The sequence below is a fragment of the Mustela erminea genome, chromosome 17 (genome assembly GCF_009829155.1).
Source record: "Mustela erminea isolate mMusErm1 chromosome 17, mMusErm1.Pri, whole genome shotgun sequence".
In the NCBI taxonomy this organism is placed as follows: domain Eukaryota; kingdom Metazoa; phylum Chordata; class Mammalia; order Carnivora; family Mustelidae; genus Mustela; species Mustela erminea.
In genome coordinates, this window is record NC_045630.1 from 42,990,650 (window position 1) to 43,003,773 (window position 13,124).

At 52.8% G+C, this 13,124-nt stretch overlaps 1 protein-coding gene across 3 annotated transcripts in view; it reads left to right on the forward strand.

Moving 5' to 3' along the window:
* The window catches only part of LGR6 (leucine rich repeat containing G protein-coupled receptor 6), a 120,054-nt gene extending 108,007 nt beyond the window's left edge, over positions 1 to 12,047 (forward strand). For all 3 annotated transcript variants that reach the window (XM_032317795.1, XM_032317797.1, XM_032317796.1), the window contains 4 exons: positions 120 to 245; positions 1,191 to 1,351; positions 5,438 to 5,518; positions 7,725 to 12,047. In XM_032317795.1, the coding sequence (XP_032173686.1) occupies positions 120 to 245; positions 1,191 to 1,351; positions 5,438 to 5,518; positions 7,725 to 8,980 (1,624 nt within the window). In that variant the 3' untranslated portion in view covers positions 8,981 to 12,047. The remainder of the gene's footprint in view (positions 1 to 119; positions 246 to 1,190; positions 1,352 to 5,437; positions 5,519 to 7,724) is intronic.
* Positions 12,048 to 13,124: the final 1,077 nt, after the last annotated feature.

Here is a 13,124-nt window from a genome sequence, read left to right on the forward strand (position 1 = left end):
TGTCCTCTGCTCCTCTCCTCTTGCTTCCATCCCAGGCACCCCGGTCACACCCTCAGCACAGCCCTGCCCCCTCAGCATTCCCACTGACTGCCAATAACCCTGACCATGCACTGTCCTAGGGACCTGACGGACAACCAGCTGGCCACACTGCCCCTGTCTGGACTTGGGGGCCTGATGCATCTGAAGCTAAAAGGGAACCTGGCTCTGTCCCAGGCCTTCTCCAAGGACAGTTTCCCGAAACTGAGGTGAGGGCCTGGCTTTTCCCCATCCCCAGATAGTTTTGTCCCAAAGTAGCTGGGGAGGCCAAGGAGGGACAGAGAGAGGAAAACCATGGGGCTTTACCTCGAGAAAAACCTGATGGCCCAGAGGCGTAGGATTTGGTCACTCCTCAGTGGGAAGGGCTCGTGCCTCCCCTTCCTCGTCTCATTCACAGCATTTCTTTCTGTCCCAAGCAGCAGCCCCTGGGCTGCTGAGACCTCCTGTGAGGACAGGAGGAAGATGAGGTGCAGGCCCCCAGACCTCCTTGCTCCTTGTCCCCTTCGGGGCACGCAGACTGCCTGTCCTCACTTGAGCAGCATCTGGGCCCCTGCGGTGAGGGCCGAGCCCAGGGCACTGAGGAGTGGAAAACAAGCCGCCCGGCCGGTCCCTGGTGCTAATGACATCCAGGCCTTCTGCCTGCAGCAGCAGCACAGCCTGTGTGGCCCAGGCCGCCTCAACTGCCAGCTAATGAGCTGCCTGGGGGCATCAGCCCTCGCCTTCAGAGGGCACCAGATTTAGCTCTGCTGTGCCCAGGGGTGGGGCTGGGGGACAGGGCAAGGGTGAAGCAAGAGTCACTATGAGAATCCCTGTCTCCTGAGATCTAAAAAAAAGAGTTGCTGGCTGGGCGAGGAGCAGAGCACTGGAGTGCTGTGTGATCTTGGATGAGGTGGTCCCAGCCCTGAGCCTACTGAGGGGACCCCATAAAGGACAGAAAATTTATCTTCCCATCTCATTCTCAAGATGAGTGAGGAAAAGATTGGCAGATGCTCAGAGGTTGTAGGATTTGTACAAAGAAAGCCCAGAGGGCCGCCTGCACTGTCATCGGGGTGCTTTGGGGTTGAAGGGCCAGTGCTGAGTGCTGGGTCCCTGGGTGGGCCGCCTAACCATCCCTCAGGCAGCTCATTTTACCCCTGTACCCCCTTGGCCCCCAGGATCCTGGAGGTGCCCTATGCCTACCAGTGCTGTGCCTACGGCGTCTGTGCCAGCTTCTTCAAGGCCTCTGGACAGTGGGAGGCTGAGGACTTTCACCTTGAGGAGGAGGAGGCTCCAAAGAGACCCCCAGGCCTTCTTGCCGGACAAGCTGAGAACCACTGTGAGTGATGGGGCTCCTGGGCAAGGCGGGTAGGTAGCCGTGGAGAAGAAGTTAGGGAGGAGGCCCGGGGGACCCTGAGAGAGGTCTGGCAGGGGCTGCGGAGGCAAACCCCAAGGGGGACCTGGGAGGTGACCTCTGTTTGCACCTTGTCTCTCTAAGAACGTAGCCCAAAGGTGCTTGGGGAGAAGATGATGACAAGGACAGTAGTAATGTTTCCATATTTGCCACGCCCTTCTTGGTCCCCAAGGTGCTCCCTGAGCTGCATCTTGTGGAGCACTCTTGCCCTCATAGTTCGCACGTTCCTTCTCCATGACTGCCTCCTGGCTACATAGGCCCTGTGATTACATTCTCAGAGAGGACACCCACTTTCTCAATCAACCTGAGCCAAGCAGGATTGAATTAAGTCAATTAAATTAAACCTCTGTTTAAAAAAAGAAAAAAAAAGTCCCCTCACTAGAGTGGAACAGCATGGGGATTATCACTCTCCAAGTCCTCCTGCCCCTCAGAGGCCACTGGCTGCAAGAGGACCTTATTGAGAAGGACCACATGGGTCTCTTTCTAGAACAGTTGTAAAAGAAGGAAGGGTGGAAGTAGGCAGCTGAGGGGGCTCCGAGAGACCATCTGCCAAACGGTGTCTTAGATAGAGGGCAGCAGGGAGGGCTTCTGTCCCCCTCACCGTCACCCCACGTGACAGAACACAGGTAGAATCAGGAGGAAGCAAGAAAGGGCCCCTGATATTTGAATTTTGTTTTCAGTCTCTAATCCCCTCTCCACAGTATGTCCATGGAGAAGCGAAACAGAAAAGTCAGAACGAAAACATGTAAGAAAAGCATCTTACGGTGGTGTAGACAGACCTGGGTTCTAAATCCAATGACACCGTTTACCAGTTGTGTTGCCCAGGACAAGCTCTTCAACCTTACTGAGCCTTATTTTTTGGGTTTTTTGATCTGTACAGTGAGAACGATACTACATATCTCACAGGCCATAGTGAGCAAAGCATGACTCCTGGTAGTACCTGCCACTCTTACTACTGGGAACAGGGGCGGGCCCTCCCGGTGTGTGTGAGGAGGGACGGCGTGTTGTGTAGTTTGGAACACAGCTTATGGAGGCCAGTATTCCACAAGCATTTAAGGGGTCTCTGGGGTCTCTCTCCCAGACTTCTCCCCAGGGAGGGCGTCAGGACCCCTTGAAGAGCTCAACGGCCAGGCTGGCTCTGGGCCGGCAGACAGCTGTCCCCAGGGAACATTCCCGGATGTCTGTCTGCTGTACACTCCCTCAGGGGGCTGGAAGGAGGAATGGAAACTTTCCTTCCTCAAGGTGAAACTTTCCACCAGGCTTAGGTCTTGGAGAGCCACAGGGCGTCAGAATCGTGGGCTGCCTGCCGCTGGTAACGGGAGCTGGGGCAGGGCCCCCCACTTCCTGTGGGAGCTAATAAGCCTTGAGGAAGAAAGCCAGGAGCTTCGGCTGCAGCCAGATTTGATTTCCTCCTCGTTTCAAGAGTGGTTACTTAACACCTTGGCTGTGACTTTCCCAGCCTCAGACGGAGTCCGCGGGCCTCAGCCCGTGTGTTTCATTCATGCATTCTGATTTCAAAGAATTGCTGAGCTCCATTCTGGAGAGCCGGGGTGGCAGGGAATGAAAGGTAGAGAGGAGAGGAAATGCCAGCTCTCTGTGGGCACACCTCGGCCTCCTGCCCGCCCTGATGGTGTCTGGGCCAAGGGCAGCTCTGCAGAGCCTTTCTGCCTCCTGGGAAAATGTCCAACTGAAGGTGTTTACCCTTTAAGTGGGGAGGAAGGAAACAAACCACATGAGTCAAAGATGGGGACAAGCATGACACAGAGTCACCCCTTGTTAGTGTGTGGTGGAGGACAAGCCCACGGGGCGCTGTCGTTGAGGCCCGGTGCCTTACAGGCGTCCTTCAGAAGAGAAGCAGGGCTCTCCTACCACTTGGGGCCTCAGACACCTTGCCTAGTCTCATTAGAGAAACCGAAGTCTTATTTTTAAAAAATAGTCTTTCGGTGATGAATTATTGCTACAAACAAGCGTTTTGTCTTTATAAATGGTAAGATGTTTAAGGTGATCATTTCAAAATTCTTGTAGAATTTCTGGACTCCCAAGCTATCCCTAACACCCCTGGAGCTCATAGACTCTGGTTTAAGAAACCCTGCCATAGTGACTAAGAGGAGAAAAAAACTCCTACGTGATTCAAATAAGTTACAGAGTTTAACAATGGATTTATCTTTGTAATCCTATTTTCCTAGGCTAAGGGACCGCATGGTCTAGACTTAGAATGGGAAGGATTGGTAAAGATGATCTAGACCTGCCTCTCACCCAGCTTAGGAGTGCCCTTTCTCTTATCTGGGACTTTCTGTTGCAGCACCTCTGGGGACAAATGATGCCCAGGTCGTGCATCTATAAAGCTGCCCCCGCATTCCTTCCAGGCCGCCCCCCGCCCCCCACCAATCAGGAAAGCATAACCGTTAAATACCTGGGCTCTGTAGTGAGACAGACCAGGTCAGACTTCTGCCCTGCTGCACACCAACTGGGAGACCTGGGGCAAGTGCCTTCGCTTCCATGAGCCTCAGTGTTCTCATCTGTCAAATGAGGTCAAAGGACACCTGCCTCGTGCGACCGCCGGAAAGGTTAATGAGACCGTGAAGACCACGGCTCGCTGAGCGGAGCTGGCACAGGAGCTCAGAGACTCTTAGCCTCACTGGCACACAAATCTGTTAGTTGACACGGTTCATACCACTGTGACTGCCGGATCCTCTTCTGTCTCCATGAGTTCCCTGAGACCAGGACCGTGTCTTCCTCATCCCCAAGTTGCTCTGCCCTTGCCCGAAGCCCAAGCAGATGGCAGGCATGGCGTGCAGCCCCTGGGACCTCAGGCCCACCTCTCTGTCAGCTCTAAGTGTGGGAGCTTATTTGTGTTAGTAACTAGGAAAGCTCATTTGAATTGTTAAATCGTCTCCTTCTATGACCCTTCCTGATTCTGCCCTCTGCACCAACACCGCATGTAGGAGCACAGTTCCTTTATGCCTGATGGGACTTCAGCTCCTGGAGGACGGCCACGGTCTTCCCACTTAGCCTTGCCTTGACTAAGTTAATACCCCAGGGGCTTCGACCATTTCTCAAGTGTGTGGCTTCTACTCGCTCACTCTCCCTGGTTCACCTCCTCTGAATACAGTCCAGCTCACTACTCTGTCTTAAGAAGATGTCCTTCCTGGGGCACTTGGGTGTCTGACTCCTGATTTCGGCTCAGGTAGTGATCTCAGGGTCATGGGTTCAAGCCCCGCTTCGGGCTCTGTGCTGGGCATGGATCCTGCTTAAGATTTTCTTTCTCAGGGGGCCTGGGTGGCTCAGTTGGTTAAGCATCTGCCTTTAGCTCAGGTCATGATCCCAAGGTCCTGGGATAGAGCCCTGCATGTGGCTGCCTACTCAGCGGAGAGCCTGCTTCTCCCTCTTCTTCTGTCTGCTGTTCTGCCTACTTCTGCTCTCTCTCTGTCTCTCTGTCAAATAAATAAGTAAAATCTTAAAAAAAAAAAAATTCTGTCTCTCCCTCTGCCCCTCAACCCAGGACTTGGGTGTTCTCTCTATCTCTCTCTTTCTCCGAAGATATAAAAAAATAAAAGTAAAAAGATTTTCTTTCTTGCGCGTGGTGTTCACAACTGGACAGGGAATTACAGTGGGGGACCAGCCAGTGTGGAGAACTGTTTGATTACCAGCTCCCATTTTTAAGGCAGCCTCCACCCTAACTCCAACATGGTAACTCTAACGCGTACTAACCTAGCACAGTAACGAGGCTGCCTGGAGGGGACGTGCGTGCTCAGTTACAGGACAAGACAAGCAAGTCTCAGATGAAAATTGGCCGTGAAGAACAGACAATGCAAATAATCCACATGTGGATAATAGGAACAGACTCTTTTCACCCAAGAGTAGAACAGATGTGCAGGGCTGCTGGGATGACCTGTGCCGAGCAGAATGAGCTGGGGATGGCAGCTTAAAGAGGTGGGCATTTGGAGAAAGATGGGGCTTGATTGTCACCAAGACCTGGCCCCCAAGCCACCTTCTGGTCTCACCTCTCAGATGACCTGGATCTGGACGAGCTCCAGCTGGAGATGGAGGACACAAAGCCACACCCCAGTGTCCAGTGCAGCCCCATTCCAGGTGAGATGGGTGCCTTGGCACGGGGTTGGGGGCAGGACTGGGGAAGGAGTACCCAAGTATTTAGATGAGATGCTCATTCAGCCTGGCATGTTTATAACCATATTCAGGCGCCTTCTCTGCCTAAAAGCCAACATTCTGAGGGGAAGACAACCTCTTCTGGTGGTTCTTGGGGACAGTAGGGGAGGGGCGACAGCGGGGGGAGGGAAGTCAAAGCAAAGATCAGCCAATGAGAAGTTAAACATCCTAGAGAAAGTCTCTCATTGAAGAGAGTAGCAGTGAAGAATGTCTTGACCCCATTGTTCTGGGTGGTGTGTGGTGCTGCTTCTGAGCGTCCCCTCAGTCTAAGAGTCACAGAATCCTAGAGTCAGATGGGCCTCCGAAAGGTTGCCTTCTCCACCCCTCTCTGCTCTCTTTCTTAAAACTCTCCAGCGTGGAAAAACTCCACAGTACCCCTGGATAACTCATTATAGGACTGTCCAGCCCTTACAGCTGAGAAAATGTCCTATAGAGTGTCACCTGAATCTTGCTGAAAAGAAAGAACGAGAACTCTATTTCCCTTTGATGCAGTGAGGGAAGAAGCCCCTTCCCCTGGGTATAAAATCCTAGCAGGCCACCCCCCAGAAGGCAGTAGCACATTACTTAAGCCAGGACAGGAACTGTTGGGAAAGAACAGAAAGCAATGAACAGTGTGCTTCTCTATTTCTCCTCCCCTCCATTTTCCCGTTTTATATCTGTCTTTGGTTCGTGTCCCTTGGCCGCTCTTGCTGTCTCTGAGCTAAAACAGTGCTCAAGGACTGCCAGCACCTGCTCGCAGCACTCAGTGGCTATAGCACGCCCTCTAGTGTCATCCCAGAGCAAGAACACCAGTGCAGTCTGGAGGAAACAGGTGGTGTTTTCGTCCTGACTTGGAAACCCACAGGCTTCACACTGCCACAGAAATTTCACCTCTGAAAACCAATAATCAGCAGTGATGAGGTAAAAGAGGAGGCTCCAAAAGGCAAAATCTAGCTTGAACTTGCTTTAAAAATATAGATCGTACAAATGGTCAGATAAATTATGGTACATCCATATGGGCAAGTATTTACTACGCAGACATGGAAAACACGTTTTGGAGGAAGATAAAGATTTGGGAAAGTGTGCATAATAAAATTTTAACTTAAGAAAGGGAATTAAAGCCTATACGTGGAAAATCCCAGTTTAGTTTAAAAACATATATGTTTGTATGTATCTTTTAAAAAATGGGAGGAGACATACCAAAACGATGAGTTCTTTTGGAGAGGTGGAATGATAAGCAGTTTTAATTTTTCCATGTTTTATTTTCCAAACTTTCTGCAATGACCATCTATTATATGGTAGTCGGAAAAAAATATGTTTAAAAAATAGTTCCCACAAAAGCCTCTCAAATTCCCAAGCTACTAGAAATACATTGCAGAAGAGGACTCTGAAGCCAAAAGAAATGAAGACATAACGTGTCCAAAGTTACAGGGTGATTTAAGGACAGAACCTGAGGGGAGAGACAGAAAACACCACCATCACAACCATTTGCGCAAAACCAGGTTGGAAAAACCCAGAGTCATCTGTGTTTTCATTTACTTATTATGCTTTTTTTTCCGAATACCGATTGACTCTGTGAGTACCGACCGTGGTCTCTCTCCCCACCACAGAGCAAGGGAAAGCCAGCCAGGTACAACACGTCATCCACGGTGGGATCCCTGGGCACTGACTGGGAGAAGCAGAGCCTGGGGATGTGGACTGGTCACTCTCCGGGCAGCCCCCCACACCTCTGTGTCTCCAGCTCTGCCATATCCCAGTTCAGATGCCCCCGTTTTACGGCACACTCCTGTATGCCGTCTCATCCCTTCCTTGCTCCGAAATGCTTTGGAAAGTCTGCTTTGCTGAACGTTTCCTCAATGCCTGGGTTTGCACTATGTACTTTGTGTACAAATTTATTTATTATGTGTTTCTATTTCTGCATGTATTGGGTGAGTGTTCCTTGCATTTGCAGCTCCTTGGAAGAAGAGCTGCGTATATGTCCCCACTGCCCCCTACCCCCACCCCACCTGGCAGTCCTCGGAGACCAAGTCAGCCCCTGTCAGCCCGGGAGTTGTTGGGGACAGAGGCTGGGTCAGCCTCCCCAGCCTCATCCGCAGCACCTAAGCCCAGCGGCCTCGGACCCAGAGATAATGTCTCATCCCCTCTCCCGCAGGCCCCTTCAAGCCCTGCGAGCACCTCTTCGAGAGCTGGGGCATCCGGCTGGCTGTGTGGGCCATCGTGCTGCTCTCCGTGCTCTGTAACGGGCTGGTGCTGCTGAGTGTCTTCGCAGGTGGGCCTGGCCCCCTGCCTCCGGTCAAGTTCGTCATCGGTGCCATCGCGGGTGCTAATGCCCTAACCGGCATATCCTGTGGCCTCCTAGCGTCTGTCGATGCCCTGACCTTTGGCCAGTTTGCCCAGTATGGAGCCCGCTGGGAGATGGGGCTGGGCTGCCAGGCCACAGGCTTCCTGGCCGTCCTGGGGTCCGAGGCTTCCGTGCTGCTGCTCACCTTGGCCGCAGTGCAGTGTAGCGTCTCTGTCTCCTGCGTCCGGGCCTACGGGAAGGCCCCCTCCCTGAGCAGCGTCCGAGCAGGGGCCCTGGGCTGCCTGCTGCTGGCGGGGCTAGCCGCGGCCCTGCCCCTCGCCTCCGTGGGAGAGTACGGGGCGTCCCCGCTCTGCCTGCCCTACGCCGCGCCCGAGGGCCGGCCGGCCGCACTGGGCTTTGCCGTGGCCCTGGTGATGATGAACTCCTTGTGCTTCCTGGCCGTGGCCGCTGCCTACATCAGACTCTACTGCCACCTGCCGCGGGGCGGCTTCGAGGCCGTGTGGGACTGCGCCATGGTGCGGCACGTGGCGTGGCTCATCTTTGCCGACGGGCTCCTCTACTGCCCTGTGGCCTTCCTTAGCTTCGCCTCCATGCTGGGGCTCTTCCCTGTCACCCCAGAGGCCGTCAAGTCTGTCCTACTGGTGGTACTACCCCTGCCTGCCTGCCTCAACCCGCTGCTCTACCTGCTCTTCAACCCCCACTTCCGGGATGACCTCCGGCGCCTCTGGCCCTGCCCAGGGACCCCAGGTCCCCTAGCCCATGCTGCTTCCAGCGAGCTGGAGAAGAGCTCCTGCGATTCTACCCAGGCCCTGGTGGCCTTCTCTGATGTGGATCTCATTCTGGAAGCTTCTGAGGCTGGGCGACCTCCCGGGCTGGAGACCTATGGCTTCCCCTCAGTGACCCTCATCTCCTGTCAGCAGCCGGGGGGCCCCAGGCTGGAGGGCAGCCATTTTGTAGAGCCAGAGGGAACCCACTTTGGGAACCCACCACCCTCCATGGATGGAGAACTGCTGCTCAGGGCAGAGGGAGCCATGTCAGCTGGTGGGGGCCTGTCAGTGGGCAGGGCCTTCCAGCCCTCTGGCTCTGCCTTTGCCTCACACTTATAAATGTCCCTTCTCACTCTTTTCTTCCCATGTCTTCCCTCCCCTCTCCTCCCATTCCACGAATGATGGCTGCTTGTAAAATAAATTCAACCAAAACTCCACAGTGTGATCCACAGCAGGATGGCCCAGTCCCGGGGCCCTGGGCTCCACTGGTCTCCTCTCTTCCATGGCCATCTCCAACATGTGCTTCTTGGCCTGGGGTCCTCCCCTTGGTCTTCCTCTGGGCCTCTTCCCTCTCACATCTGAAGCTGTGGACCAGAGATCTGGACATCTGTCTGGCTGAGGAGAATGAGGGATGAGGGAAGCACAAAAGAGTGACTGGGATGGGGAGCCGAGCAGGTCAAGGATCAGGGTACAATGGGCAGGGGGGCCTCACCGGGAAATAATAATAATAAGGGGACCGCCAAAGGCATCCAGGCATCTGCCCTTTGACTTGTGGATTGGACATGAAATGTATCCTGTGTCCTGTTAATCTCAAGATAGGACATGCAAAAAGACTGTTCAAATCAGTTTTAGAAGATACGACACATTCTGTCCCTTTCTCAGAGAGTCACAGTGCATATTAGCCCAGTAACGGCTGCCAGAATTCCCACAGCGGTAAAGTCTGTTGAACTTTGTTTAACCCACTTCCCTAAAACATTTGACAACAGGTTTTTGTTTGGTTGGTTTTCATGGATTGTCCGTTAACGTCTCACAGAATGTAACACTGCTCTCTCCTGGGGCCCCTCATGTCTACACCACTTAGTGTTTCCCAGTGACCTCACAAGTGCCACCGATCCTAGAAAACCCCTATTGTAGGAGTTTCACCTGGGGCAAAGATGATTCCATCAACCGGAGAAGACTTTCCACGCTACTTTCCCATCCTTCTTGCTCTGCTCTGGGAAGGATGGGGAAGAGGCTGCCTTTAGCCCCGCTCACTGGGGCAGGGATTAAGAGATCCCACACGGGGTCCCCCCTCTTCCCAAAGCCCAACCACCAGTGCAACTTCTGCCCTTAGTAAGAGAGCGTGTCCCCGGATCCTGGCAGGGTACACACAGGGAAGTCAATGACTGCTTGGCTTCCTTCTGGCTCTGACTTGCCTTCCTGTGGTTCTCCACCATAAGCCTCTTGCCAACTCCTGCCACAAGCCTAGTTTCTTTGCATCCCAGGTCCTGCCTTCTCTGTGGGACGGGGAGCCCCTGGCCAGCAAACTAGAGGGATGTTTGCATTGTATGTGTTATTTTGTAGGAAGCATTATAGAAATCTGGGGTCCCTGGATGCCCCAAAGAAGCATGACGCTTCTGCCCCTCCCGTCATAACCTTCCTACCTTATGGTTTACCAGGTGCCTCTGAGCATTCTAGCGCTCCCCACCCCAAACACACACGCATTCGATCTCAGGATGAGGAGGTGAGAGCTAGAACATTCTTGGAGACACAAAAAGGGAACCCAAGGCTCAGAAAAGGGGTTCTACTATTAAGATAACTCTGAGAAGGTCCTTCCTAGCCTGCAGTTTATCTTGTCATCTGTCTCCCCACTGCCCCTGGTGCCCAGTGGAAATGCTAATGCATGTCCCCAAGGCTGACTAGGCTGGGGATGGAGGGATGAGGCAGAGACCGTGAGTGGAACTTGGCGTATTTCTAAACCTCATTTGACCAGCAAGTTGCCCGGACTCTTACAGGCTCTGGAGCTAAATGTGCTGACCTTGTGATCACCCACCCACCCTGTGGCTCCTAGCATAGGGTTAGCCTCAGAGTAGGCACTCACTGGATGATGGGGAATTCATTCAGCAATTGGTTGAGAACCCCTGGCTCCTGTTTTCTAGGGCTGATGAAGAGCCTTTCATGGGAGGAATTTGCTCTACGTTGGGTACTGGGAGTTGGTGACTGTTATGTGGAACGTTTCTCAGAGGTGCCCCAGGGATGTCAAAGTAGGTGAGATTTGGGGGAGCCTGGACTTCTAGGAAGTCCTTCAGGCCCTTCCTCACAGCCACCCCCACCCCATGTGATCATTTTCCCCCTTGGGGCCAGGGAGCTAGTGTTGAGTGGAATGTGGAGTGAAGTGGCCGCGTGTTGGAGGTTTAGGAGTCATGGGAACAGTCCCCTACAGGTGGCCTCTTCTGTGAAAAGGGCGCCAGTGTTTTTTGGCTGCAAGCTCTTGGGTAGCACCACTGTCCTCTTATCATTTACTCCCAAAGATCTGGGCATGTGCCAAGTCTGGCCCTTCTGGACAGAGGAGAGGTGTGGCGGAAGGGAGTGGAGGCATTTACCATGAACTGTTTTCATTATTCAAAAAGCCTAGTCGATGCTGTACATTTACCCAAAATAAGGTGGTGAAGTAGTTTCTTTGTTTCTGACAGACTTTCTAGCAAGTCAGTATGTTACTCTTTTGGTTATCTCCATTATAATCACTAGAAGATTATAAAGTTTTTATATGTCTTTGATGAAACCCAAAATCAAAAACCAAATAACTCAGTGCATGTGAAATCTTCCAAAATGGTGTCCATGGGGACGAATCCATGCAAAGGGCCGTGGTGGTAGAAATGCTGGGAGCTGCTGACTTGGGATGTCCTCCCCAGGCCTCCGTGTGTTGTGCCTTGGCAAACAGTGCCAACCACAGTCTCTTCTCAGACCAACTATATTCGACCAAGGTTTTTAAAGCACCTCTGCACATATCAAGAGGAAAACTCCTTAATTCAGTGCTGAGATTTGACGACTGTGGATTAACAGAGCCTCTGGTTATGCCTTCTCTTTGCCTTCCTCTTCCTACCTCTTGCTCCTCAACCTCCTTCCGAATTTTCCTTTTCCAAGAAGAATAAAAGGTTTGAGGATTGAGGGAGGGGAAAGAGGAAGAGTTTCCAACAATTAGTAGGGCCTGAATGAGTGAGGATGACGGGAAGTAGCTAGAATCCTTGATCCTGTCTGGCACCATCTCCTCTAACTACCTCTGCTCTGGTGTAGCAAGTCCTTCCACCCACCCTGTGTCCCTCACATCACTTCTGGGTTCCCCGCCCCTGTGCCCTCTCCAGCTGTGTGAAGTGTAAGAATTGTCAAGATGTAAATATTTGGATTCTTCTGTACAATAAAGCACCAGTGAGGTATCACGTGTGTCCCTCGACGCGTTTCTGCTGCTGCCGATAGCTCTGTGGGGGCTCCTCCAGAGGTGGGGCTGCCTTGAGAGAGGAGTGACCAGAGAGTCCAGGCTCTTCCTCACCCCGTCCCCTGAGTACTAGGGCATCGGGGGCACAGCCAAGGAGGCTCAGGTTGGAAGTTTAGAGGGATCAGAATCCATTTGGCTCACCCGTGTTTACCTGGCCTTTGGGGGCTGGACCTGGGTTAGGCAGAAAACAATCCAGAGAAAGCAGGCAACATGGTAGACTTGCTGATACCCAGCCCCGAGCATCGTCTCAGACCCAAAGCCTATTCCTGGGGTTTCCTGATTCTGTGAATCCCAAAGAACCCATCAGCTTCCTTCCCTCTACTTGGGCAACCTTCTTCACCCAGTCTCTGCCTTGAAAATCTTCTCCCTGAAGCCTTGACCCAGAATGGGATGATGTCCCTGAGACAAGCAGATAGGCCCCTTCTAGAGGTAAGGGAAAGAGAGTGGGTTGAGTAAAATCCCAGTCATGACTGGGGAAGAGATGTGAGCCCTTCAGGGCCTTACTGACCTAGTGCCCGACTTCCTTCTGAGAGGCCAGACAGTGCCTTCAGGAGCACCTTTCTTCCACCCTTACTGAAGTTAGAATTCCAAACCCCATCCATCCTTGTGGCCCACCTTGTGGCCCAACTGCCGGGAAGGCCATTTTGTTGCTCCTGCTGGACTGGACAGAGACGGAGATACAGAGGCTAACTCAAGTAAGTACATGTTCCCTGACAGGGTCTGTGGGGAGCAGGAAGGCAGGCAGAATCTCAGGAAATCGAAGACCAGCATGGCTGCAATGGGCCATTCTGGATGAGAGGCCATTCTGAGATCCAGCCAATGGGAGTCTGTGGTATGGAGCCCACCAGCAGCAAGCAAAGCTGCCCTCTCTAGGCCTGCTTGGATATCTGTCTGCCTCTCACCACAGTCCACTGCTCCTCCTCACCCCCTTTAAACCTGGAGTAAGTAGTACCCGTGCATGGTTCGAATAAAACCCATCTGTTTAACCGTCCCCATTTGCCCACTTGCAAT